Source organism: Puntigrus tetrazona, chromosome 23 (assembly GCF_018831695.1).
Source record: "Puntigrus tetrazona isolate hp1 chromosome 23, ASM1883169v1, whole genome shotgun sequence".
Classification (NCBI taxonomy): domain Eukaryota; kingdom Metazoa; phylum Chordata; class Actinopteri; order Cypriniformes; family Cyprinidae; genus Puntigrus; species Puntigrus tetrazona.
The window spans coordinates 5,868,771-5,893,948 of NC_056721.1; the positions used below are offsets into that span (position 1 = coordinate 5,868,771).

Below are 25,178 nucleotides of genomic sequence, written 5' to 3' on the forward strand. Positions count from 1 at the left end.
AGACATTTTCAGGTGCGGACTGGTTCCTTGTCTCTATGTTTGTATTATACTCTGAATGCGTACCCGACAACTTAAAAACGGAGAAGAGGCAGTAGTAATATTACAACCATGTTCCAGCCAGAGCTTACATGCTAAGGCTTTTACACTGCAGAAATAAACATGACAACAACCACTATAGAGTATAATAAACACACGATTACGACAGGATGGTTACATATACCGCAGATGTTCAACTGTTAGATGTTCACAATAAATGCAGAAGTCCTGTGGTATGCAGGAAGAATCTAGATTAGTGTGCTCGATCCTGGATATTAGTTCTCTTCCCTTCTGTTTTCAATGACCACTGTATACTGAATATGCGTCTCCCTCATGTCTCTTTATTCCAGCTGTCTACAATACATTACCTCACAATACATTAACTGAAATAAAACAAGCTTTTGGAAGTTTCACATGTTACTCAGCTGCTTAGATTTGAAGCGAAGACAGCTCCGATTGGTTTTTTACTGCAACTGTACATCATATAATGTATAAAAGCGCTATATAATGTATAACTATTATGCTTGAAATACATCAATACATGCACAAACAAGAATTGTGCATAAATGTAAAATAATACATTGTGCAAAATTTCCCCAAAAGCTGAACAGATACTACTATTCAAAGGGAAATAAAGAAGTATTAAAGAAATCAAGCAATTCCAACCTGCAAACTTGCAATTGCATTGCAAAAAAATGAACAAAAAAAACCCATTTAGGTAATTCAAGACTTTATCGTTTAAAATCTGTATTAAAATAAATGTAAGAAATATTTAGTTGCAATATTAAAGATCAATAAATCGTTGATTATATGGATAAAGTAGAAACTAAAAACAGTTTATTACTTTACTTAGCACTTTGTTATTAAACGACTACCTATAAAAATTCACATTTCATCAAGTCCACCGAAAAACCCTGAGTTTGCCAGGTTTGTGTAAATTATGAAAGCTTTATTGAAAATGCAGGTCGTTTAAACATTTACTATAAAACAAATCCAAACATGGCATGACCCAGAAGATAAAAAAAGCGTGTTTCAGTCACAGCCCTGAATGACGCTGCCAGGAGAGCAGTTCCAGCGCTCGTCATCCGGCGGCTCATGCAGACGTCTGCACTGCAGATCTCCAGACGGGGCGTCCCTGAAGGAGCTCTTAGAGAAGGTCACCCACTCTCCGCTGACGTGTACGCCGCACACCTGGCACAGCTGCTCAGCTAGAGCGTCTTTGAGATCGAGGAGGCGCGCCAGGCTCTGGAGCGGGTAGCGGCAGTTGCGGCTGCTGAGTCCGTGGCTGTAGAGCAGGAGCAGGTCTCTTCTGCAGGGCAGCAGGTGTCGGTGGACGGCACACACCTGGATGAAGTCCAGTCTCTGGGCCAGACGCAGCAGCCGAACCGGGTTGCGCTCCGTATGTGCTCTGCTCAAGGCCAGAGCCAGCTGAACACTCGGAGAGCTGCGTATCCTCTCGGGCAGCTCCAGGACGTGCTGAATGGCTTGAGATGAACCTGAAAATGAGATAAAAGATGAAAAAGTGAAAGGTTTTTGCATTCAAAAAATGTTTATTTTATTTTATCCAGCAGCACTGAGAGCTCCAGCAACTGCGACTCACTCACTCAAGTTATAGAGAAGACTCAATGCCTGAAACTCCTCTTGATGCTGGTGCTTTCCGTCTCTGTAGCTCTCCAGCAACCAGCTCAAGCACTCCTGCAGGTGAGTGTCATTGATGCGTGGGTCAAAATGCTGAAGCTGCTGGCCGCAGAGTCTGTAGGAGGCGTAGAGAAGGAAGCGCACGCTTTTCTCCAGCACGGCCACACAGTCCGGCCCAGACACGCGCTGGATAATCATGTCCTGTCGAACGCTGCGCAGACGGTCAAACACGAAAGCGTACACCTGCGGGTCATAAACGGGACAGGCTTGAAACGGCCTTCATATCGCAGATCAAGGAACGGCAAGGAACGGGAGGCATTTCCATACCTCCGTCCACGGCTGAAAGGAGGAGGAAGCCGCAACGTCGTCGACCAGGTAACGCGCGGTCTTTAAAAGCACAGACGGAGGTCGAAGGTCGCTGGCCCTCGTGGAGTCTTTTCCCGCCGCGGGTCTCGAATACTCTTTGACGGCTCGTGAGACGTCAGCGCGTGGCAACCGGTCCCGCTCCGTGCCGGCCGCCGTCTCAAACCTGTGCAGCCGATTCTGTGCTTCCCGCTGGCATATCTCATGGGCAGGACACATAGTCATACAGGTCCCGTGAGGCACTGGGTCTTCAGCTTTCTGCTCCACCACACGAGCCCTGCTCGCTCGACCCTGCTCCTTATGCCTGTGCCCTCGGCCTCTCCTAGACTGATGCCACCTGGACGTTAAACAAGACAGAAGACACACCAATACATTTATGATGTACGGCAACCTGACAGCAGCTGCTGATGTTACTAGGAGGTGATTCTGAATTATCTGACAATTATTAGACCGCATTATTTTATTTATTAAAATAGAAAACTTTGATATACGTGGCCCTGGAGCACAGAGCCACTCATAAGTAGCACGGGTATATTTGTAACAATAGCCAACAATACACTGTCGGTCAAATTTACTGATCTTTCTTTTATGCCAAAAATCATTAAGATATTATATAAAGATCACGTTACATGCATATATTTAGTATATTTTCAACTGGAAATATACCATAATTTAATTTTTGTTTAGTAATATGCATTGCTATTTGGACAACTAAAGGTGATTTACTCAATATTTTGATTTTTTATTCCATATTTTCAAATAATGATAGTTGAAGGTGATTCTGAATCTGACACTCATTCATTATTACACCATATTCCTGAATATATATATATATGTAATCTCTAGAATATAGATGGATCTCTGCCTAATATTGTCCTGACACATAAATGGAAAGCTTATTTGACTTTATTATTATGTGGTCTCCACTTTTACAGGAAGGTCTGAAAGGTGTTCACTGCGACCTTTTCGAATAATTTTTTCTCTTTACTGACAAATTTATCTCGTTTAAGATTGAAAATTGATTATTTCCAAACTATGTTAAGCGGTTGTAACAATCTGCCATGTGTCATGCTGTAAGCTTTATATTGCAAGTTAATGACATTAGCTTTGTCACAACGAAGGGAGACTTCTTTCTTTCTGATACTCTTTGTATCAGAGTTAAAAGTTAGGCTTTCTGACTGTATATAACGCGTTCATACGATATCGTCGTGCGGTAATCAAAATAAAAACAAGCTTTAGGGACTCACCCGACGCTCATGTCTGTTCTGTTCATTGGTCGGGTCGAGCTCAACTCTAAAAACACTTCCCGTAAAGACGGCTCTGATTGGGCGCCGGGTTTCACGCAAATGTACGTCATATCCGACGAGCGCTACGTATTTATGACGCCTCGTAATTTTTTATTTTGAAACTGGAAATATTAGAATACGCTTTCTTATCCTTGTGGAAAATTGTATTTTCACTAAAGGTTTCTAAAAAAAGAAAGAAAAAGGGTTCTCTTAGATTTATTATGTTAAGAACATTTAATCAAATCACCGTTAATAAATTATAATAATAAAATCTACTTTTTTTGAACATGGGACCTTTCATGTTTTCATGACTGAAAACGGTTTTGCTTGTTTTTTTGTCCAATGTAGAAATGTGCAAATGAACACTGGGCAAGACAGTTATTAACAGAATATGAATACAGTATCACATGCTTCTCTATCTACATACACAGATACATACTGTTTGGGCTCTTCTTTTAATTTAAACAAACTAATTATAACACACATGAATTAATATGGTTGTTGTTTTATTAAATACACTGCACGACCGGGCTGATCGAACACATAGCTATTAGTCACAATGTTTGAAATAAATACCTACTATCCATTGATTATTAACACGCTATCTATTAAACTGTAAACAGATGTGATCATGTATCAGAGCGCAGAGGGACAGAAGAGAGCCTGGGCTGTGCTCGGTCCGATCTCTTCTTCCTCCAGTGACTGCTTGATCAAAACCGTCTCTCGGCTTACAAGCGAGGACACCTCTAGAAGATCAGAAAAAGTCCTAAAACAAATCCAAACAAAGTCAGAATCAGTTCAGGTTTAAATAGAGAATGGCACAGAAAAAATATCAAGTCCCTCTTCTTATATGGAGACTGAAGTCCTCCTACCTCGTCACCTGTTGGCTGATTTCATTAGCCGTGTCTTCCATCTCTTTGAGACAGCGTTTTGAAGCCTCACAATCAGTGGAAACGTCTTCAGTATAACGTTGCAAGACACGCTCACTCCGATTCAGAGATTCAACAGCCTTTTCTGTGCAAAATAAATATTGTTCACTAAACTGGAATCACTATAAAAATCAAAATTCCTCAACAGAACTGTCCATACATTTACAGACGTAAAGCAGGCTACTTTAAATAGTAAAACAGTAAGCAAATCTCACCTAAAAACTGGTCTGCGTCCTCTCCAGCGTCCACGTTCTTCACAGGAAGCTTGTGTCTCGTGGCATCAATGGCGGAGGCAAAAGACTCGTAGTCCTCTGCAAATGTGTTTACTTCAGCAGCAACGGGACCTAAAGCCTCGATCTGCGTAAAACAAGAGGGACTCCAGCGTGAGATGCGTCAACACGGAGATTTAAGCAACAGTGCTGAACGTGTGAAGATGACCTGTAAGTCCAGTAGACTGTTCAGCTGTTTCTGCTTTTCCAGCAGCAGATACTGACGTTTCTTGCGACTAACTTGAGCGGATAACTGCTGCTCTTTCTCCATCACAGCCAGAATGTTCCTCTCAGCCTCCTCTCTACATTTTCGGGTGTTGTGCTCAATCTAGACAGAGAAATACAAAATATAATATTAAGACAAAAAAAAAAAAAAGAATATTAAAAGAATACTAAGGATATTTTGGATTAATGTTGATAATTTTTTAATTTTAGTTTATGTTTTTTTCATTTTTATTCATTTTTTTAAATACACATCTATATAGCTTTTTTTTATTTCAGTTATTTAAATGCTTCAAGTTAAACGGTTAAAAAGTGACATATTGCCTTGGCAACAACCTGAAATAAATAATTGTATAATTTGTTTTAATTATTATTATTATTATTATTTCATGTCATGAAAAGGTTTTCTTTTAATGGTTTTAATTTTAGCTTCTTTTGTTAACTATAATAACCCTGGATGTAAAACTGTTTTTGCTGGAAAAAAACCAAAAATCTACCTAAATATCTCGATAAATATCTGGCAAAACGTAGGGACACAATATATAATTGTAGTTATTCATATTCAAATAGATTTTATTATAATTAGTAATACAAAAAAAATAGTAATTTAACTTATAACAATAACACTTCTTTATTTTTTAATGAATCTAAATAATTGATCAATAACAGTAATTGATTTAAATCTAAAAGAGCAGTGAATACTAATATCTGGTCAGCATAATTTAAAATGATAAAATAAAATAAAGTGGTATATTATTTTCTAGTGACCACCTCTGATTAAATTTCATTTTTTTTTGTGAGCCACTTTCAGTAAATTAGATTAACTTCAGACCTTAGCAGTGAGGAAAGCCAAAATAAAGGTCTCCGTCGCTATGTCCCTTTCCTCGTTATCAGGGTCCACTGTGTTTGGCTGTGCAACTTTATCTGGAAAATATAAGTCAACACACTAAGCAACCAGGTCTGGTGGAGAGAAAAAAAAACATATACTCTAAAACTAGATTTTACCACACCATTAATGACAGAGACATCAAAATCTGGACGAATGCAGTGACCATCCAAAACAGTCGACTGAAAGACACTTCCTCCCACATTTGAGGACTCCAGAATGCTTGCGACCACTGCGGGAAAACATTATACGCTCAATACAACATTCACCAATGATCTGTGCGACTAACTTATCTGCTCATTCGATGATCTAGATCCAACAAATGCAAAAGTAAATATTTAAATCATCTATAGTCCAGTCAAACACTTACATGCAGAGTCATTATCTGCTAAAGAGCTTATTGTTCGTCTCGGATGTATGCCTTCCCTTGGCTTTCGCGGGTTGCTCGCTCTGGGAGAGGACGGTCTGGGTGGCATCAGCACTGACTGCTGCTGTACACTGCCCTGAACAATAATATAGAAAATCAATCTACAAAATGAGATCAAGATCGACATGATTACGAGAATTAACATACAGCTTATTTGTATACTTTTTCTGGCGGTTACCTTTGTAGGAGCCTTTGTTTCAGTTTGCATGAATCTAGGCTTCACAAACGTGCCTAAAAATAAAAATCAATAAGATCAGATGACACTGTCAGGATAACGTCGATGGGTTAAGACACTCTTACCTTTGGTTTTCCTCCTCGCACCGCTGTTATTTCCGCTGCCTTCATTTTCAGTGGATAAACTAAGAGAGAGAGAGAGAGAGAGAGAGACAGACAGACAGACACAGAGAGAGAGAGAGAGAGAGAGAGAGAGAGAGAGAGAGAGAGAGAGAGAGAGAGAGAGAGAGAGAGAGAGAGAGTCTTAATATCTGCATACACGATTAAATGACAACCAGATATTCTTTTGTGATGTCTAAATTAGTTTCATTTTGGACAGCTCGTGACTTTTAGTTGTTATTAGAGCAAATAATCATTCAGTGACACTTTAACATACACGTAAACAAACACATTTTCCAAAACCAACATTAGTAAGTCGTGTAAAAACAAGCGAGCCAGGTTGATGTTGACATTACTCAAGCAGCAAATTAACATTACACGACGAACTTAATAAGAGTGACTGAACTTGACCCGAAACGTAAAACCTTACTTTTTTGAGTCGCTTGAAGCGGTTTTCTCTACTCTACGTATATTTAACGGCTTTTTGGATGCCATTATTCGCTCGGAGCGAGATCTTACTGTCCGTGGTCGTTTCCGCCGCGCGCTCTGTCGAGTTTCTTCCTCGTCGTTTGAAGCGCGGATTCGAGCAGCGTTCAGCGCCACCTGTCAGGCAGGAGCGGCACTGAACGTTTATTTTTCATCACAATTAACTAATTGTAGCGAGACTAGCCGAGTTTCTCTGTTAAAGCCGTTTTATTTAAAAAGGCCGTATTCTCAAGTTAATTAAATAGCTTTAATATAGAAATAGAAACAGTCATGCTCTTCTACTTGTCACACCTATGCGAGATAAATTGTATAACAAAAAAAATCGTTTAAAAAGATTTACATCTCACGATAAACTAAATAATCCAGAGTTTAGTTAAAAGCTCGAACAAAAAAAATGCGAAATTATACATAACTGCCCGCGGAAATATATGATAAGGCTGTGTTTAAAGTCATGCCTGCTGTCAAGCCAGCGAGTGTCCGCCCACTTCCAAGTAAGTTAGTGGTCAGTGAATAAGTCCCATGCATTTCAGCACCGCTCCGTCTCTGTTTGCACGTGAAAAAATGCTCTAACAGCACCATGAAGAGCTGATCGCATGTAGTCGAGAGGTGTGTGGCTCGGGTAAGTGCGGATACCCGCGTTTCGCCTGCTCGGTTATCCCTGTGGAGTGGAAGCGTTAGGATTAGCCGGAACCTTAGTTAGCAAGAAAAGTTAGGCGAGTTAAGACCAAACTCTGCGCCTGGCCGCTCTTTAGCGCTGCCCGCCAGACACTCGACGGGTTTAACAGAGGAGCGTGTGTAATTATCCTCAAACGTCCGATACTTAGCGAGCGAACGCGCTGCCGATTGAGCGCAGTGTTGTTGTTGTTGTTGTTATTATTAGCACTTAGCACGCTAGGGGTGATTCGGAGACGCTCCCCCTTTCCCGGATGTTTCCAAAAGTTTCCCCCACGCGCAAATCGTAAACGCCGACGGATATAGTTTGGTTGCGGGATTTATTGGGAGAACTTGAGGCGTGAAGGGCGCCGCGCGTTTGTGCAACTTTCCGCACGTCGCGAAGAAACTTCAGTAGCGATGAATACTTACGGCATCCGCTTTAACTCGGATTTCTTCCGTGGAAATAACAGCAATCCAATGCTGCTGCGAGGCCGCCTTCACCGAAGCCCTCAATAAATAATGAATATTTAGGCGACGGATCAGTTTCGCGGCTCAATGAAAGTTCACGAGAGGTTTGAGGTGTCAAGTCTTTCCATCGCTGCGAGCTCGCTCTCTTTCCAGTCCGTAGTTTCACGGGATTTTAAAGGGATCTGCCATAAGTAATGTCGCGATTTTGAAAGCGTAGCGTTGTGTTGGGGAATGCTTCTCAAGGTCGCGGTGGGATCATGTGTGTTTTGTGCTCTTCAGGGTTGGAGAAAAGCTGGGATGGCCTCTAAACTGTTCGACAGACTCCGCCGGACGCTCTTCAAAGAGGGGGAGCTTCCCTCCGCGGCGGACGGTGGAGGTGAAGATGACTTCCCGGAGAGCTCCGAGCTGGAGGACGACACCGACTGCGTGTCTGCCAGACTCGGGGGGACCCTGTGCTTCGAGGGAGATGGGGCCCCGGACTCCGAGGACGCGGGAGACGCGTCGGGGCCGGACAGCGACTCCGACTTTTTCGGGGAGTCCATAGATAACGCGTGCAGCAGCACAGGTAGGCATCAGTAAATTACTGAGAATCTGTATCGTGGGTGAGTTGAGGTCCAAGATGCATGTGCAGAAGCTTTTCAGCAAAAGTTCGGGGTTAGTTATGCAGCCGAAGAATGCGTTTATTAGTTTAAAATACAGTGAAATTATATTATTGCAATTTAAAATAAGAGTTCATCTTAATATATTTAAAATGTCATTTGTTTCTGTGACAGCCTTCAGTGTCACATGATCTTTGAGAAATCATTTTAATATAACAATTTGATGCTCAGTTAAGGCTTAATATTTATTTTTTTTACTCTGAATGTTTAAATGTCATCATGCTTTGGATTTTTGTGGAAATTCTTTGAATAGAATGTAAAAAGCAGCACGTATTTTAGGTAGAAATCTTCTGTAATATCTTTAATGTCACTTTTGATCAGTTTAAAGCCTCCCTGCTGAATACAGTTATTCATTTTTATTTAATCTTACTGACCCCAAACTTTTATTTTTTTTACAGTGATGTGTTTACTGTCAGTGTTGTAAAGTCTGCTATTGTGTAGAAAAATCCTTTGACAAACAAGCTAATCTTTTCAGCTTGGGCACAGTTGATATGGTTCTTGTGAATTTAAAATGAACTATTTGCAGGCAGATCTCACTTCTTCTTTTTTAGTTCACTTTTAGTTTGCTGGATGCTTCATAGTTGATCTTGTCTTTTGGTTTATAGATACCAGCCCAATAGGTCCTTCCCCAAAAACCTCGAACATGATCACCAGACAGCTACAAGAAAACTGGCGCAGCTCAAAAACCCGTTGCATTCCTGAAAAGCCCATTTTTGAGGTGACCGACGCCTGTGTTGTGCACGAAACCAATTCCAAGTATGTGGTAAGTACACTAACGTACACCAACACCTTCTGTGAACCATTTTTCAGTCTGTCAATTTTTTTTAATGTCACCAAAACATTCATCACCAAGCATTTACAATTTCGGGGGAAAAACACAAATTAGACTGTTCACACCAAAGAAAAAGAAAAGATGAAAAGGAGAATGCAAGTTCTTGGAAATGTACAGAAACATACTATAAATGTTGGTTTTATATGGATTTAAACAACTTTTATATTAATTAAATTGCTTTAAAAATGTCTCCATAAAATTGTTTTTTTGGTGGAAATTTGGTGAAAAAATATTTGTGCTGTCAAACGATTAATCACAACCAAAAGGTTTTGTTTGTTGACAAAAAATATATATATATATATATATATATATATATATATATATATATATATATATATATATATATATATATATATATATATATAATGTATGTACAGTATGTATGTATATGCATGTATATGTGTGTGCAATACATCGCATATTATGTCAATAAATTCATATTGTCATAATGCTAGTCAATGAATGACAGGAGAAACGTGGATGCATTAAATAATTTAAGTTGTTAAACGGAAAATATTAATTTTGAGAGCCCTGGTAAACTTTGGAGAAAGAAAAAAAAATGTAAATGTGACCTCAATGACCCATTTCTCATCTTTAGGTTTAGTTTTTCTGACTTCTCTTGAACTCACATGCACTTGCGCTCTCTCTCTCTCGTCAGCTCTACACGATTCACGTAATCTATTCTGGGACGTTTGACAAAACCCCTGCGGTCATCACGCGGCGCTACACCGACTTCGAGCGTCTTCACAGCCGCTTGCGCCGGCGTCACGGAGACGAGATGGTCGGCGTCTTCTTCCCTCGCAAGAAGCTGCGCAAGAACTTCGCCGCCGAGACCATCGCCAAGCGCAGCCGGGCATTCGAGCAGTACCTGAGCCACCTCCACTCCCTTCCTGAACTACGGAGCACACCTACGTTTCTTGAGTTCTTCTACCTGGGGGATCTGCGAGCGGGACAGATGTTGATGCGCGTGGGCCGCTACCAGGATGCCCTGAGCTCTCTTCTCAACGCCCTGCGGCTCCAGGAGAAGTTAGGATGCCAGCAGCTGCTGCAGCTCAACCAGCTCCAGAGGGTTCACTGGTTCTTCACGCTGTCTGCTCTGGTCACCTGCTTTCAAGAACTGGAACAGCTCAGCGAGGCTCAGGAACACTGCGACCGAGCCCTGCAGGACCTAGCGCCTTCCCAGGAGGCTTTGCGGCAGCACCAGCTGCACCCTCTGCTCATCCCGCTCCTCCAGTCCAACGTCAGGCTGTCCTGGAAGATCTCGAAGGACAAGAGGCGCTGGGAGGCTCTTCTGCAGGAGATCCAGGAGCAGGGGATCGATGTCGGGAGTCAGCCCAACCTAAAGGAGTGTCTCATTAAAGAGAGCATCGAGGACAGCGAGGGGCCGGTCAGGGCTAAGAGCAAAACTGAAGATGTCCCATAAGCATTCAGGATTTTTTTTTTTTTTTTATTAATGAGTGTTAGAAGTTATGAGGGATTATTCTGATAGCAGTATGTATGATAGTTTACTAAGGAAACCTGTGGAATTAATGCTAACTTGTATAATGCACAACATGCAAAGTACACATGGGCACATTTCAATAGCATTTATTATAGACTTATTCTTTATTTGGTAACTCTTTAATATATGATTCAATTTGTTAACTTTGCTGAAAGGAGTGTTTGACCATACAATGAAAATGTGCTTAAAATGTACTCACCCTCAGGCTTATCCAAAATGTAGATGAATTTTTTTTTTTTTCGTCAGAACAGATTTGGAGAAATGTAGCATTACATCATGTGGAGCGAATGGGTGCCGTCAGATTGAAAATCCATCACAGCTGGTTACAATACATTATGATAATTCATAAGAAATCCACAGAAGTCCATCCCTTGTAGACCTCTCACATATATCCACCAACATATTACAGTATTTTGGACTCCTTTCATTTGTAACGGGTGCTTGATCTCTGCCTTTTTCTTTCCTGATTCGGATGAAACGAGACGATTTTTAACTGTAGAAAGTAATATTATATAACTCGTTTGACATTGGAAAAACATCTTGGTAATGGACTTTTTTCTAAATGCAAACATTGCTGTTTTCTCTGGAGGTTGTTGATTGATGGTCCGGAGTCATGTGGGTTACTTCTGAATTATTGCCTTGTTTTTATCAGCAGTTTGGACTCTCATTGTGATGGCACCCATTCACTGATAAACAGTATTTAATTTCTCCAAATCTGTTCTGTTGAACTAACAAACTAATGGCCCAATGGTGAATTAATGTTCAGCACATCTTGGGTGAACTATTCCTTTAATGCATTCAACATTATAAACTAATAGCACTATTGTAGAATAGTTCAATAATTTAGCTAGAGTTTATTTTCTATACTAAATATGCTAAAATGCATTTTTTAAAATAAGTGAACAGTAGTTAAAAGTAAAATAACACAAATTAATATTCTCCTGCATTAATAAACGAGGAATGATATATATATATATATATATATATATATATATATATATATATATATATATATATATATATATATATATATATGTGTATATATATGTGTATATATATATGTATATATATATGTGTATATATATATATGTATATATATATATATATATATATTAATTATTTGTTTATTATAGCTCCAGTGTTTTAGCTGGTGTTAACAAATTGAACTTGTTGAAATTGTTACCCTATATTTTTGTATCCTATAAAATACTGACCTGGGAATCATGTTTTGATATGACAAGAAACTTTTGAACCACTCAAGTCCTTATTTTCAGCTGTAACGAGTCGCGGGCCAGTTGTTTTGTGTCTTCTATTTACTAGCCTTGAGCTACACGAGCTATTAATGTTCATTTGAGCAGCTCTAGCGCACGTTATTTAGCTCTAGCGGGCGTTAAGCTAGGCTGTGCAGTCTAAACTCTGCTGTTTACGTTCAGCTGCCTTGGACTGCTTTTCCTTTCTGGTGAAGAATGCAGCATGAATTATTAAAGCAAAGGGAATTTCCTCTTTTGGCGTGAATTATGAATGAAATTGTCAGACGCTAGTTAACTACAATTTTTAACCTTTATGTTTTGTTAGTGACCTCAAAGTGCTTTTAAAACTTCAGGTCACCGCAGTTTATTTAGGCAGTGCAAATAACACTAAATTGTTTTTTTTTTTTTTTTCAATAATATGAACAATGCCTTTTATATATCAGACAGAGACTCAAAAATGTAACTTTTTTTATATCTGAGCCCGTTCTTTTTTTTTTTTACGTAATCTTACAAATAGTTTTGCAAACCGTTGTCTCTTGCACACAGATTTGGATACTTTTGTATGCCGGTTAAACAGATTACCGTCTTTCCCCTTGTTACCCGCTAAATTTTTAACTTGAAGATATTTATTGATGTATTTATTTATTGCTTTGGGGTATGGAATCAGTGAAGTGAGATACTCTTAATAAAGCAGTCTTCACACGTTTGGTCATTTTAAAGGTGCGTTTTGGTAAACTTAATGCAATTACGAAATGCTTACAGGTTTATATTCAGATGTATTTCAAATTATTTTATGCACTGAAATTGTTCAAGGAAAAATTCCGGTTGAATTTACAGTCGGTCAATAAACGGATGTTTTGAATTTGCTCGGCTCTTTGTTATTGGAAAGGTATCTTTTGTGTTATGTTCTTCCCTCCTTTTTCAAGTTTCTCTTTACGTTTGGGTGCTAGAGTAGACTGTAAGTTTTAGTATTTATTCATTTTAGTAAATAATTTAGTCTTTTTGTTCGATCTGTCTTTTTGAATAATAATTAAAGACCGTCTCAGCCTCCAGGAGACGGTTTTCATAAACTGTTTAGACTAGTCTTACCAGTCAGGTATTACGTTTTCTTTTTCTCCTTAAGATTGATCAATACTTGTACAAGTCATTTACAGAAAAACAGGTCGAGACTGATTATCTCGGGCCTATCTACTGTTATAAACCTATGGACTATGGTTCTTTACACCAAGCAAAGATTGTGGTTTTCTTTCGAAGCGCTGCACAGCACTGACGACAAACACCTACAGCATTTTTAAGCACCTGTCATCTGTCATAAAACCTTTTATAGCATATTACTAAATGCACATTAATGTGCCAATGCACAATCTGTTCCAAAGCAATGCACAGAGTCTATTTTATAAACATGTGCTCTTTAATTTGTCATTTTATTCAATGTGTTAACTGATGTTTGTTTTTACCAGCAGTTTCTGCACCACTTTTTTTAGTGAAAAAAAAACGTTTTGCAAATACCATATTTAGCTCCACTGTAGTCAATTGGTATTTACAGTGATTAAAAAATGCACGAAGTAAAGTTATCATCGTTATGAATTGGGAATGTTTTCTGGTTGCATGTGCCACTGAGATGCTAACACACATTACACATATGTTAAAGAATATATAAAGCAGGTATTATAGAGCCTGCTGCATCACGGATCACTGCCCACATGTTTTATTGTTTGCCGGAACGAATCGTCCCGCCCCAAACTCACTCTATTGGTTGAGAGCGGGCTTCGAGTGTTCTGATTGGTTGACTGGCGCGGGCCAGCAGTCAATACTAGTTTCTAGTCTGGAAAGAAAATATACATTTGTGGTAATATTTGATAAACCGTAGGGCGCGTACGCACGCGGTTCAAAACATTAAAAACGCAAACAAACAAAAAAAGTATTTGCATACACGACGCTGAAACCATTGTAATCTTGTAATCCGAACCGCAAGGATCTCTCTCTCTCTCTCTCTCTCTCTCTCTCTCTCTCTCTCTCTCTCTCTCTCTCTCTCTCTCTCTCTCTCTCTCTCTCTGGTTTGCTGACTTTCTCATCAGTTGGTCTCGTGTCCGCAGCTCGAGAGGATGAGTGCTCGAGTGTGTTGTTTGGTGAGTGTGTTTTTCTCGTGTCTGTCCGGATGCTGGAGCGCAACAGACGCGGCCCCAGGACCGAACTGCACAGGTGAGTTAAGTGCATTAATGCGCTTCACAAACAGAGCCGGCTAATAACTGATTATTACACGGCAATCTGCACTGCGTGATCGGATCCCAAACGTGAAGCAGCAGTAATTAGTTTAAGTTACATTAAAATACTAGTAATCAGACCACAGTTACTTTTTATATATAGAGTGCATGATGAAGTGTGGTTCATGCTAACTATTTATTGATAAATTATTGATTCTTTATAACTTTTTTACGTCATTAGTCATGTGGTTCACAGCATTCAAGCAATAGATTTACTAAAATAAAATAAATTACTTGATGAGCCACGTTTGACTTTCATTTTACATGTAATTTAAACTTTTTTTCCGTTTGATACTTTCACCTAATAATATATTTACTTGAAGAACTGCTGAGACATCAAGACATAAGACATCAAAACACGTTTGCATGTAATTTTTTTCCATGTTTTTCAGTAAGTATTTGATTTTGATGAATTTTATGATTTTTTGAGAATTTTTATAACCATATGGTACAAATGGCTCAATTTAATCCATAATATGATTACATTACCTAAAATGTGTATTGTAATAAATTATATTACAATTTTTTTTTATGTAATTTGGAATCGATAATGGATTAAAATTCATAAGTAATCTGCCCAGCTCTGCTTACAAAATATGATATTAACTATAAGTATTTGTTTTGAGTTAGTTTGTTGCTAAGATGCATTTGAGTTGGTTACAACACTCATTACTAAAGAGAAAAATTTGTTGGTGAAACCATATTCACTACACAATTGCTACACAAATAAAAAGGAAAAAACCATTGAATTAAATGTGAAAGACTGAAGTAGAAGAGACGGCGAGTCTTACCCTGGTCTCTTCTGTAGCGCAGGGTCACTGTCCGGCGAGGCTGACCGTGGTGCCGTCCAGTCGGGGATGTGTTTCTGATAAAGACTGCTCTGGAGGACACAAATGCTGTGTCTTTGACTGCGGGGCTGTGTGCGTGCCGCCCGCTTTCAGTAAGAAATGCAGCACAGTGCAGGTTTTATCCATTGATCTTTGTCTCGGTTCATTCGTTCAGCGTGCGGTGTCGTGATGTGTCCGTGTTACAGCAAAGCCAGGAGTGTGTCCAAGCAGAAGATTCGGGGCAGGAATGTGTGCCGAGTTCTGTGTGGATGACAGCGACTGTCCCGGCAGTGAGAAATGCTGCAGCAACGGATGTGGACATGAATGCACGGCTCCGTATACGGGTATGAACGTCACGTTATATCGACTTATATTTAGTCAAGTGATCAGTCACATACAAAGTAGTTTTTGTTTACATAAAACATATGTGTGTACTGTGTATGCTTGTTTTTATATGTAAGCAAACACACATGCATGTATATTTTTAAGAAAAGTGTTGTTTAATATGAATGAAATGAATATATATATATATATATATATATATATATATATATATATTCAAAATAAATATTGTATGTGCATATACAGTGTATATATATATAAATATATATATAAATTTTAATATATATTATATTGTATAAATATATGGGTCAGCTTTCTCATTTCCTCTCAATTTGTTTATTTTGTAATAATAATCATTATTAAATATTATTATATTAATATTACACAGAACAGGTAAGGAATTTATTTTGTTTGATCAAATTTCTCACTGCCTTATATCTGTTATTTAGTATTATTGAAGGTTGATTTGTTGTTTGAGGTATATTTTATTTTGTTTTTATTTTCTTTAATGTTCGAGTCAGCTTTTCGTTGCCGTTCAATTCATGTATTATTTTATTATATTATTAATTATATATAATGAGCGACATTTAATATTATTACGGCGTTATACAGGTATGATGCTCGTTGTATTGTATTATTTTTATTTTATGTTTGGTTTCGGTTTGCATCTTTTTTTTTATTTGATAATTACAAGGCCCCGGCGCAGAGTGCCTTTGCAAAATCGATTTGCACGAAATACTAGCTGTGGTACGATTTCGTCAAGAGGTAAAGTGATGCTGCTTTGACTGAATGCTGCTGTCCGTGTCCATGCAGTGAAGCCGGGTCGATGTGCTTTACCGAAGGGGACTCCAATGTGTGCAGAATACTGTTACCACGATGGCCAGTGTCCTGCCGAACAGAAATGCTGCCCAACCACCTGCGGTCATGCCTGCAGTGAACCGTGCTGATTTACCCAGAGGAAGACTTGCATAATGATGATTACTTGAGGGTTTTTTTGTATTAGCAAAGATGCTGTAATAAATGTATTGTTCATTGCTTGTTCGTGTTAGTTCATACTAACGTTACCAAATGATACCTTATTGCTTTATTCATAGGCGTCCCGTTTATAACTACCTAATAAATCTTCTTTCAGTGGTTCGGCCACAAAATAACGATTGAAACTGCTTCATTGAAGAGTTGGTATTTTTGGTATGCCAGTGTTCGTTTGGCTGTTCTTTTCTCACACAACAGCTCATTGGCATCAGTGCTTAGGAATGCACAAGTCCCCCTTCCCGAGACCCGAACACGTGCAGTACGTCTTGTAATGAAAGAGACCTCTGTTTCCATCCTCTCCAGGAGCTTGGCAGCAAAAGGGTCAAGACATTTGTCTGCAAAAACATGACAGTGATGGAAAAGCCTTGAACCAGAGCACAAGTTAAACAGGAATTAAACGGTCAACGGCGCAACCCCGCATTGTTGGAGATTTAGTCGCGTAAAGAGAGAAGAAAGAGCTGAAATGATGAACATTCGAGCTGGTTGGCGTGCATCATCTTGCAGGAATGTGAACAGTCTGTGAATTCTGTCTGGAGGGAAACTGAGCAAAGATTCAAAAGTTTGGGGGCTAGTAGGGTTTCAAAGATACTTTAATCATTTGTTTTAAAGCTCTATTAACATTTAGACATTTATAATAAATGTTTTTTTGTACGTGCTTCCGTTTCTGTCCACTCCGAATCCCAGTAATTCATAACTACGCGTTAAACTCCAAATCTCTTCTGAGTGGCCGGGATTGTGTCTTGTTTCACATTCATTGTGGCCATTTAGATTCAGACGTTTAAGTGCATTTATATGTTTTAAAATAAGTCGTATAACAGAGAGAGGTTTACAGTTAGCCAATGCAGAGGCTCTTTCGCGTGCAGTAATTCAAACAGGACGGCACAGCTGAGTGGGATGCTAAATAGTTTCCTAAACCCTCCAAAAAAACATCACATTCTTCTGCAAAATCCCTTGAGGCACGAACAAAAAAATGCTGCACGAGAGTCCGAACACGTTACGGCCTTCTAGTCGGTTTATTATGAGAAAGTTAACCAGTGTTAAGATCTTCTGAACCTGAATTCAATAACACCCAATCTGGAGGTCATTACGCGGTCAGGCCACAGGCAAAAGCGCAGAATAAAAACAAAATGCAAAACATTCACAACAACACGTATTTAAATATCAGTGCATTACAAAACATGGAAAATATCTGCCACATTCTGAGACATCCACTTTCAGCAGTTGGGTTGTAGTGTCTGAGTGTCTATGAGGCCTGGTCACGCTCTCAAAAGGGAGTACACCTAGCATCACTCTTCCACTTATATTTCTCCCAGATGCTCGAACCATGCAGCTCCTTTAAGAAATCTTCACGTGTCATTTTCCAAAACAACAGTGCAAAAATGTCTTCGCTTAAGAGATCCGAAAACAAAACGAGGAGGCTAATTTTTACTTAATGTATAGAACTCAAAAAAACGAAAAGCAAAAACGTGGATAATCTTTGTGTGACTCAAATATTATTAATCGAAACGGTAGTGTTTTTCTGACTTAGGTCAACAACGAAAAAAAAAACCCAAAAAAGCTTGCTAATCTGTGTTTATGTGACTCAAAAAACCCAAACAAAACATAAAAAGAAGTCTAATCCGTCTCGGTAGCTCATTTGTTCAACAGAAGTTCAGAACCGTCACTTGGCATCGGGTCTTTCCAGGGCTGGAAAGCAGCTGCCTTTTGAGCATCACAGTGCTCTCCGCTGCCTAATATGGACATTTCAGACGTCAGGTCTGCTCTCGGGAGTTTAGGTCAGCAGCGGCACTCCTCTTATGCGCCGGATGAGGTTGGCCAATCGCTTGGCCAGCGGCAGGCTCGGCTCGTCCACCTGGAAGGTGCGGGTCAGGAGGTTGTAAAAGGAGCCGTAGCCCACGGCCACCACCGTGCAGGTGAGGCAGATGACGTTGTAGGGCATGCTGAAGTCAGGCGTGGGGAGATTCACCAGCAGCGGCTCGGTGTACACTCGCACAAAGTAGCTTGATTCTTCTTTGACTGGGACGCTGGGAGTCAAAGGTGAAGAGTTATTACAGGAAGAAAACTTTTTTTTAACTGGTCAAGGAATAGTTCAGACGAAAATGGAAATCTGACAAACATTTTCTCATCCTCATACAAGACGAGTTTGTTTCTTGATCAGAACAGATTTGAGGAATTTAGCAGTATGCGACTAATGGATCCTCTGCAGTGAACGGGTGCCGTCAGAATGAGAGTCAAAACGGCTGATAAAAACATCACCATTTGTAAGCAACGAATCCATCATCAAGATTGATTCTTAAATTGTCGCTTCAGGTCAAAACACGAGTCCATAACCTATAACGGGGCTCTCCGAACAAGTCCTGGAGGCCAGGTGTCCTGCAGAGTTTAGCTCCAACCCTAATTAAACACACCTGCAGCTGATAATCAGCAGCTAGGTATTTTACAGACTTTAAGTGGGCAAGTTTTAGCTAAACTGTGCGGGACAGTAGCCCTCCAGGACCGATCATCCAATCAAAAATGTCCTCTCACATCAAAATCCACCCACATATTTGTTTAGAACTGTTTAGAATCTCTCCTTATTCATACAAGACAACATCAGTGCAGAAAGCAGTAAAATGCCGTAATATGGGATTCATTTCTTACAAACGTGCAGATTTGTATTTCATAACACATTAATTGATGGCCTAGACTGGTGTGGTTTACTTGTGGACAATTGTGATGCTTTGGACTCTTTTTTTTTTTCCTGACGGCACCCATTCACTGCAGAGGGTCCATTAGTTTATGTAATTTCTACACATCTGTTCTGATGAACAAACACAACTACATCTTGCCTGGCCTGAGGGTGAGTGTATTTTCACCATATTAACTTTTTAGCTGGAGCCGTTATTTTAAAATTCATACTTACAAACTGCTAAACAACGGCTGGTCTTGTGTGAAGTTGGTGTCCATTGCAACCATACTTGGCACGAGGGCGCTGACCACAGATGACCTGCAGGAAACATATTATATTACTTCGATCAGATATAGGGAGTGACACGCAGGATAAAATCTATACAACGATTATATGTAGTCGAGGATGGCAAGAGGATCCTATGTTGCAACAGAAACTAGAAGTGTTCTAGACAGGCAAGATCTATCAAAATGCTTGATAAGCACGTATTACCCAACGTAGAAGCCGTGGTTAGGATCAGGCGTGTACTCGGTCCATTTGAGCAGGGCCCTCTCAAACTGTACGGTGACCTCTGTCATAGAGTGAGGGGGTAACTGGACCAGCATCTCCAGCAGATGAGGACGATGGCGGTCTTTAGCGGGCTGGTAGTGAATGTAACCTACGAGAGAAGACACAAGGTCTGTAAAGGCTGTATTCTCTGTATTCACAAGCATGGGTCTTGTTCTGTCTTCTAAGGATATGTCTGTAAATGTTTTAAACTTATCATCCGTTTAAAAGTATACTTCCTCATGTTGAAGAGTGTTGAAACATTTGCCAAGAATTCTCTATTTTGGGCTTGTTCTTTATCCAGACGTTTCAACTTCTCCTTTACAGTTAATTAACAATTTTAAATAAAGAAATGAAATAAATTCTGCTTAATACATTTGGTATTTCAGTGTACAAAACTTTGTGTGTGTGTGTGTGTGTGTATATATATATATATATATACACACACACACACATATATATATATATATATATATATATATATTATCAGATTATCAATTTTTAACTATTATCATATTTTTCAATAGCACTGTTGTACTGTATTTTTGCTTTCTTAAATAGACACATGCTTCAAAAACATTTTTAATATTATAATATATTATTTTTTCCAACCAAATCAATTAATGAATGGATCTTAAGTTGCCAATGAAAAAAAAACAGAACAGCAGCGTGGACATTTGAACAGAAGAAATATTTAGTCACTTTAAATTTATATTGTATTAAATATAGCACTTATCATGACTCCCTAAACCAAAGGGTAGATGTATAGAGAGTCTATTCTATGTTTTATATTCTGCGCTTGTGTTTCTACTCACTGGGCTTGTTATCACGGGACTTGCTGGTGACTGTCAGGGTGTGAATGTACAGCTGCAGGTACCAGGGCACCGAGTCCATCAGCAGCACAGGGAAGGCCCGATACGGGTGGTTATTATAGATGACGGTGTGGATTTCCCCCGTCTGCAGCCCAAAACCAGCCACGTATCGCTCCGCATGCAGCAGAGGACGAAGCATATCGCCTAAAGCACAAGGTAAAAGAACCACAGAATCAGGTTGGCACGACTGATCTATTAACACAGACCAATATAAAAAATTTAAATGTAGCACAGTACAGACTGTAACAGCATCAACATGAATAGTTTATCGGTACAAAGACAATGCAAAAAGCCTAGGCTCCTCTCATCAAATGCATTCATACCACTGTCTCCTTTCCAGCGCAGGAGGAGATTGAGAGAACGTAACTGTCCAAACGTCTCGGCTCTGGTCAGGTCAAACACTGAATATGTTCGGCGATCTCCCAGCACCACGGCTTGGCTGAGAAGAGAAGTCGGAGGACTCAACTCGAACAGCTCCCCCTGTTGGACACACAGCACAAGACTCAGCTGTAAACTATTAAAAGGCAATCTAGGATCTAAAAAGATTTCTGTTTCCCATTTAGAGACACGTTAAAGCATCAAAAAGAAGAAAGAACGTTTTATTTGTTTAGGTTTCACCTCGGGGTTGTCTGTGATGTCCACGTGGACTTTACTGGAAGTAGCAAGAGGACAAGCCTCTGTCAAAGTCCGAGAAAACATCTTGAACAAAGACCATTCTGTGAAAAGACGACGATAGTAATTAACACACAGACGATTACTTTCTCATTGTCAGTGCATACTTATTTATCTTATATTGACCTTTGTGAAAAGTGATTAGTGGCCTGAATAAAAAAGCCTTGAACATAACAGGACAAACAGTTGATGAATAGACAATCATTTCACGACTCTAGACACTTCTTCATGAAGTCAGTGGCATGATACAGTGGAAAAATATGTTCTTTATCCATGTAATAACAGGTACACAGCGACCCCCGGTGGTAATGGTGTTCAAAATATTTTTGTTTGGTTTCTCATAGTGAGCAATGTTTGCAAAGTCTCACGGTTTTTCCACACTTGAGGTAAATGACTCTACGGATGGCTAAGTCTAACGTCGAAGTTCATTTATTGCTCACCTTTTTTTCCTTGGCCTGACGTGTAGAGATCAAACACAACGTTGAGAGTTTGCCTCAGCTCCCACGCTTTACTCGTGCACGGTTCATCCTAAAAGAGAAAGCCTGGTAAGCCACCACGGAAGACAACGTGCAACCTGAGCCAGAATATTATTTTTTTTTAATCCAATTTTTTGTTAAAGAAAGGTTTGACAGGATGCTTGCCTGACAGACGGGTCTGATGTGGACGGCCTGAGAATGGAAACTGCTGTGAAACAGCTTCTCCGACTTCAGGAGAACTGCCAGACCCGCCTGGAGAAAAGAGAAAAGAAAAAAGCAAACGCGTGAATTAATGGCATCTTTACAACAACCAGTTATTAAAAACCACAAGCAGCGATCTTGAACCTTAGAACCACAAGGGAGAAGCTTCTTCCAGGGTGTGAGGTTCTCAGTGCAGACGATTTCACGCGGTAATGTTGCGTAACGTAAAAAGCGGTGATCTGTAGCTGTGAAGAGAGGAAGAAAGAAAGTCTGTCATTTCAAGGTAAAAAAAAATGTCAGAATTAAACATGCGTGGATGAATCGTTTACGATAAGATCAGCGCGGGTTGGCAAGAATGAATGAGCTTCGACCGCTGCATCGTCACCGTTAGTTTGAAAGCTGCTTTATAAAGGGCCGTACCGTTCCCCAGGCCGAGTGGTTTAAAAGAAGCACTGGGCTGCACGGTGTTGGTCAGGTCAATGAAGTTTAGAGATGCGCAGAAGATTCCAGAGAGGACGTTGGTAAGTTCCTTCCAGTTTCCATCCACACTGAGAATTCAACAAAATAAGGGGATGTTAGTTTTGCAGAATAAAACAAATGCACTGATAGGAACAGCGAAGGACTCTCGGCTTTCCACCGGTACTTACTCGCTGGCTGTGTCGTGGAACCACACCCACAGCTCTGCTCCGGGTGGAGAGGGGATGAAGGGCTGCCCCCACTGCATGGTCCTCCAAAAGCCCTGGGTGAAGGAGATGTGCAGCTCTCGCACCGAAAACTTAGAGAGCACTTGACCCAGGGATTTAGGGAACAGCCGGTAATGAGACACTGTAGGCAAATAAAAACAAAAACAAAACATAAATCCTCAAAACAAAATTAGGACTTGAGGTGATACTCTTCAAGCAAACTTTGACTTTCCACATAATCAGAATAGCGTATAGAGTGAAATCTATTCATATTCTAAACTGTATACCAGTCTTAATTTTATAAACCAGGTCTATTCATTGTATTCATATTTTAAATATTATACTATATTTAATTTTATCACAGTTATTCATTTTTCAAACATTAAACCATTATCGATTTTACTAACAATGTCTATTCAGATTAATCATATTTTAAAAACTGTATCATTATCATTTAATTTTATTCACTTAGGTGTATTTATTTCATTCAAAAACTAAAACCTTTTTTTGTTGAACCCAATTATTTATTTTAAATACTACACCATATAGAAATTAAATAATTTGGTCTATACCTTTTATTTATAATTTAAACATCACAACACACACACACAAACATATACATTGCATATTCAATTTTTAATGTTATAAATACTATATCATATTTAATTTTATTATTTATGTTATGTTATCCATTTAAAACACTACATTCTACTTCATTTGATTTGTTTTGCAAAAAACAACAAATTATGACAAGATTTCAACAAATGACAATAGAAGAATAGACCTGTCGTAAAGTAAAACTTGCATGAAATTTTATTAACCAAGTCTATTAACTGTATTTATAAACAACACTATACTTTTATTATTTTCAAGACACTACATTTGGCTGAATTTACAGAATGCTTTTTGTAATCAGTAACTTTTACCTGAAGGCTTGTGTTAAACGTTAATATAAGCTCTTCGTTTGTGTGCATGCGATTTTTTTTCATACATTTTTAATGGATAAATTGGACCAGGCAGTGAAAGACATACAGCTAATAATTGTCCAGCTCACATGTGAACTCCTTTATACAGTTTCCAAGGCATCCCGTGATGTATATTATAAAGAGTTGTGGGTGCTACAGCAAATTTTAACAATGAAGCTTAGTTCACACCCCTCCATCTGTGATATTTCATACATCTGTTATTATAAAATGGGGTAAAGATTATGTGTGCAAAGCCTGTGTCCCAGTGCGCACACTATTCATACAAAATTATACGCGCTATTAGTACTTAGTACACTATTTAGGGAGGATAGGGTGTATAGTGTGCACACCGAGACGAGAGTATGGCTCACCCTTCTGTCGCTCTTGCAGGAAGTCAATGTCCCACAGTGTGCGGAACTGGAAGCTGGCATAAATGTCCCCGGAGTGCAGGGGACGGATGACCAGCTCCTCCTGAAACTGATCTTTCGCCGCTGCTGCTGCTGCTGTAAAAGACTCGCCGTCTTTGGTGCCATCGCTTCCGTCCGGCTCAACATCAGTCGACTGCCATTGCCTTTCATTCAGATCCTCTGCGGCGGCCCTGCCGTCGCTGTCCACCTCCCGTGGCGTGTCTGAAACGCTCTGCTTTTCTTCCGCATTGTCGTTTGCTTTTTCAAGCGTGTCACTGCTGCTGGGGGTTACTAAACTAGACAAAATCAAAATGAACGCTAGAGACAAACCGTACCTGTGCGCTGCCATTTTCGCCACAGCGCTTCCCTTGCAGCGCACACTTCCTGGATGACGTTGACAGGGTTGACCAATCAGAGAAGGGTATGTAGATATATGACCGATGGGACGCGAGAATCTAAAAAAATATAAACAATAAATAGTCAGTTAAATTATGAACATTTATGTTAGACAACAAATGCTAGATTAACGAGAATATGGTATAAGCTAATTTCCTGTGAAGTTAGTTAATTTCATTGTCGCTACACGACTCTGAATTACTGTCTGAATTACAAGTTCCAGCGATTCAAATGCTTTGAATTCGTTCAGTGGACTTTTAAAACGAAGTAAATGTAAAAAGTAAATGTGTGTGATGAATAAGCTATTAATAATTAAAAAAATATTTTAATAAGAAACCTGCTTTATTTCACAGCAACGGTCGGACAGATCCAGTGATTCGAATCATTTGAATTATTTTGCTTCAAATGATTCGTTCAGACTCGTTTAGTGGCCAAGGACGATGATTCGTAAGTTTTAATCATTTATTTTTATTTGATAAAAGCTTTATTCAAAAGTCGGCAGACGACACTGGCCGCTAAAGGTTATATATATATATATATATATATATATATATATATATATATATATATATATATATATATATATAT

At 39.3% G+C, this 25,178-nt stretch overlaps 5 protein-coding genes across 7 annotated transcripts; 2 read left to right on the top strand and 3 right to left on the bottom strand.

The window, feature by feature from the left end:
- Positions 1-355: 355 nt before the first annotated feature.
- Positions 356-3,409, bottom strand: sac3d1 (SAC3 domain containing 1). The gene is made up of 4 exons (XM_043225202.1): positions 3,285-3,409; positions 2,002-2,374; positions 1,641-1,917; positions 356-1,532 (listed from the first exon to the last, which is right to left on the bottom strand). Exons 1-4 carry the CDS (start codon positions 3,392-3,394, stop codon positions 1,069-1,071), a joined length of 1,224 nt encoding a protein of 407 aa, XP_043081137.1. The 5' UTR covers positions 3,395-3,409; the 3' UTR covers positions 356-1,068.
- A 114-nt stretch (positions 3,410-3,523) lies between these two features.
- On the bottom strand, positions 3,524-8,095 carry haus8 (HAUS augmin like complex subunit 8). Of its 3 annotated transcripts, none has more exons than XM_043225204.1 (10): positions 7,959-8,095; positions 6,357-6,415; positions 6,235-6,287; positions 6,000-6,132; positions 5,754-5,861; positions 5,576-5,667; positions 4,691-4,849; positions 4,468-4,609; positions 4,196-4,337; positions 3,524-4,089 (listed from the first exon to the last, which is right to left on the bottom strand). In XM_043225204.1, the coding sequence occupies exons 1-10, from the start codon at positions 7,961-7,963 to the stop codon at positions 3,960-3,962; spliced, it is 1,023 nt and encodes a 340-aa protein (XP_043081139.1). In that variant the 5' UTR covers positions 7,964-8,095; the 3' UTR covers positions 3,524-3,959. The 3 variants fall into 3 exon arrangements, with proteins under 3 accessions (XP_043081139.1, XP_043081138.1, XP_043081140.1); XM_043225203.1 differs by lacking the exon at positions 7,959-8,095 and adding an exon at positions 6,820-7,037; XM_043225205.1 differs by lacking the exon at positions 7,959-8,095 and adding an exon at positions 6,909-7,000.
- A 133-nt stretch (positions 8,096-8,228) lies between these two features.
- On the top strand, positions 8,229-11,473 carry snx21 (sorting nexin family member 21). Its single transcript, XM_043225201.1, has 3 exons — positions 8,229-8,562; positions 9,262-9,419; positions 10,147-11,473. Exons 1-3 carry the CDS (start codon positions 8,229-8,231, stop codon positions 10,909-10,911), a joined length of 1,257 nt encoding a protein of 418 aa, XP_043081136.1. The 3' UTR covers positions 10,912-11,473.
- Positions 11,474-14,311: 2,838 nt separating this feature from the next.
- wfdc2 (WAP four-disulfide core domain 2) lies at positions 14,312-16,707 on the top strand. The gene is made up of 4 exons (XM_043225164.1): positions 14,312-14,441; positions 15,312-15,443; positions 15,537-15,674; positions 16,486-16,707. Exons 1-4 carry the CDS (start codon positions 14,345-14,347, stop codon positions 16,617-16,619), a joined length of 501 nt encoding a protein of 166 aa, XP_043081099.1. The 5' UTR covers positions 14,312-14,344; the 3' UTR covers positions 16,620-16,707.
- Positions 16,708-17,841: 1,134 nt separating this feature from the next.
- Positions 17,842-24,953, bottom strand: pigt (phosphatidylinositol glycan anchor biosynthesis, class T). Its single transcript, XM_043225160.1, has 12 exons — positions 24,159-24,953; positions 22,787-22,964; positions 22,560-22,687; positions 22,284-22,384; positions 22,104-22,190; positions 21,903-21,990; positions 21,409-21,506; positions 21,114-21,270; positions 20,734-20,934; positions 19,865-20,030; positions 19,607-19,690; positions 17,842-18,728 (listed from the first exon to the last, which is right to left on the bottom strand). Exons 1-12 carry the CDS (start codon positions 24,541-24,543, stop codon positions 18,476-18,478), a joined length of 1,926 nt encoding a protein of 641 aa, XP_043081095.1. The 5' UTR covers positions 24,544-24,953; the 3' UTR covers positions 17,842-18,475.
- Positions 24,954-25,178: the final 225 nt, after the last annotated feature.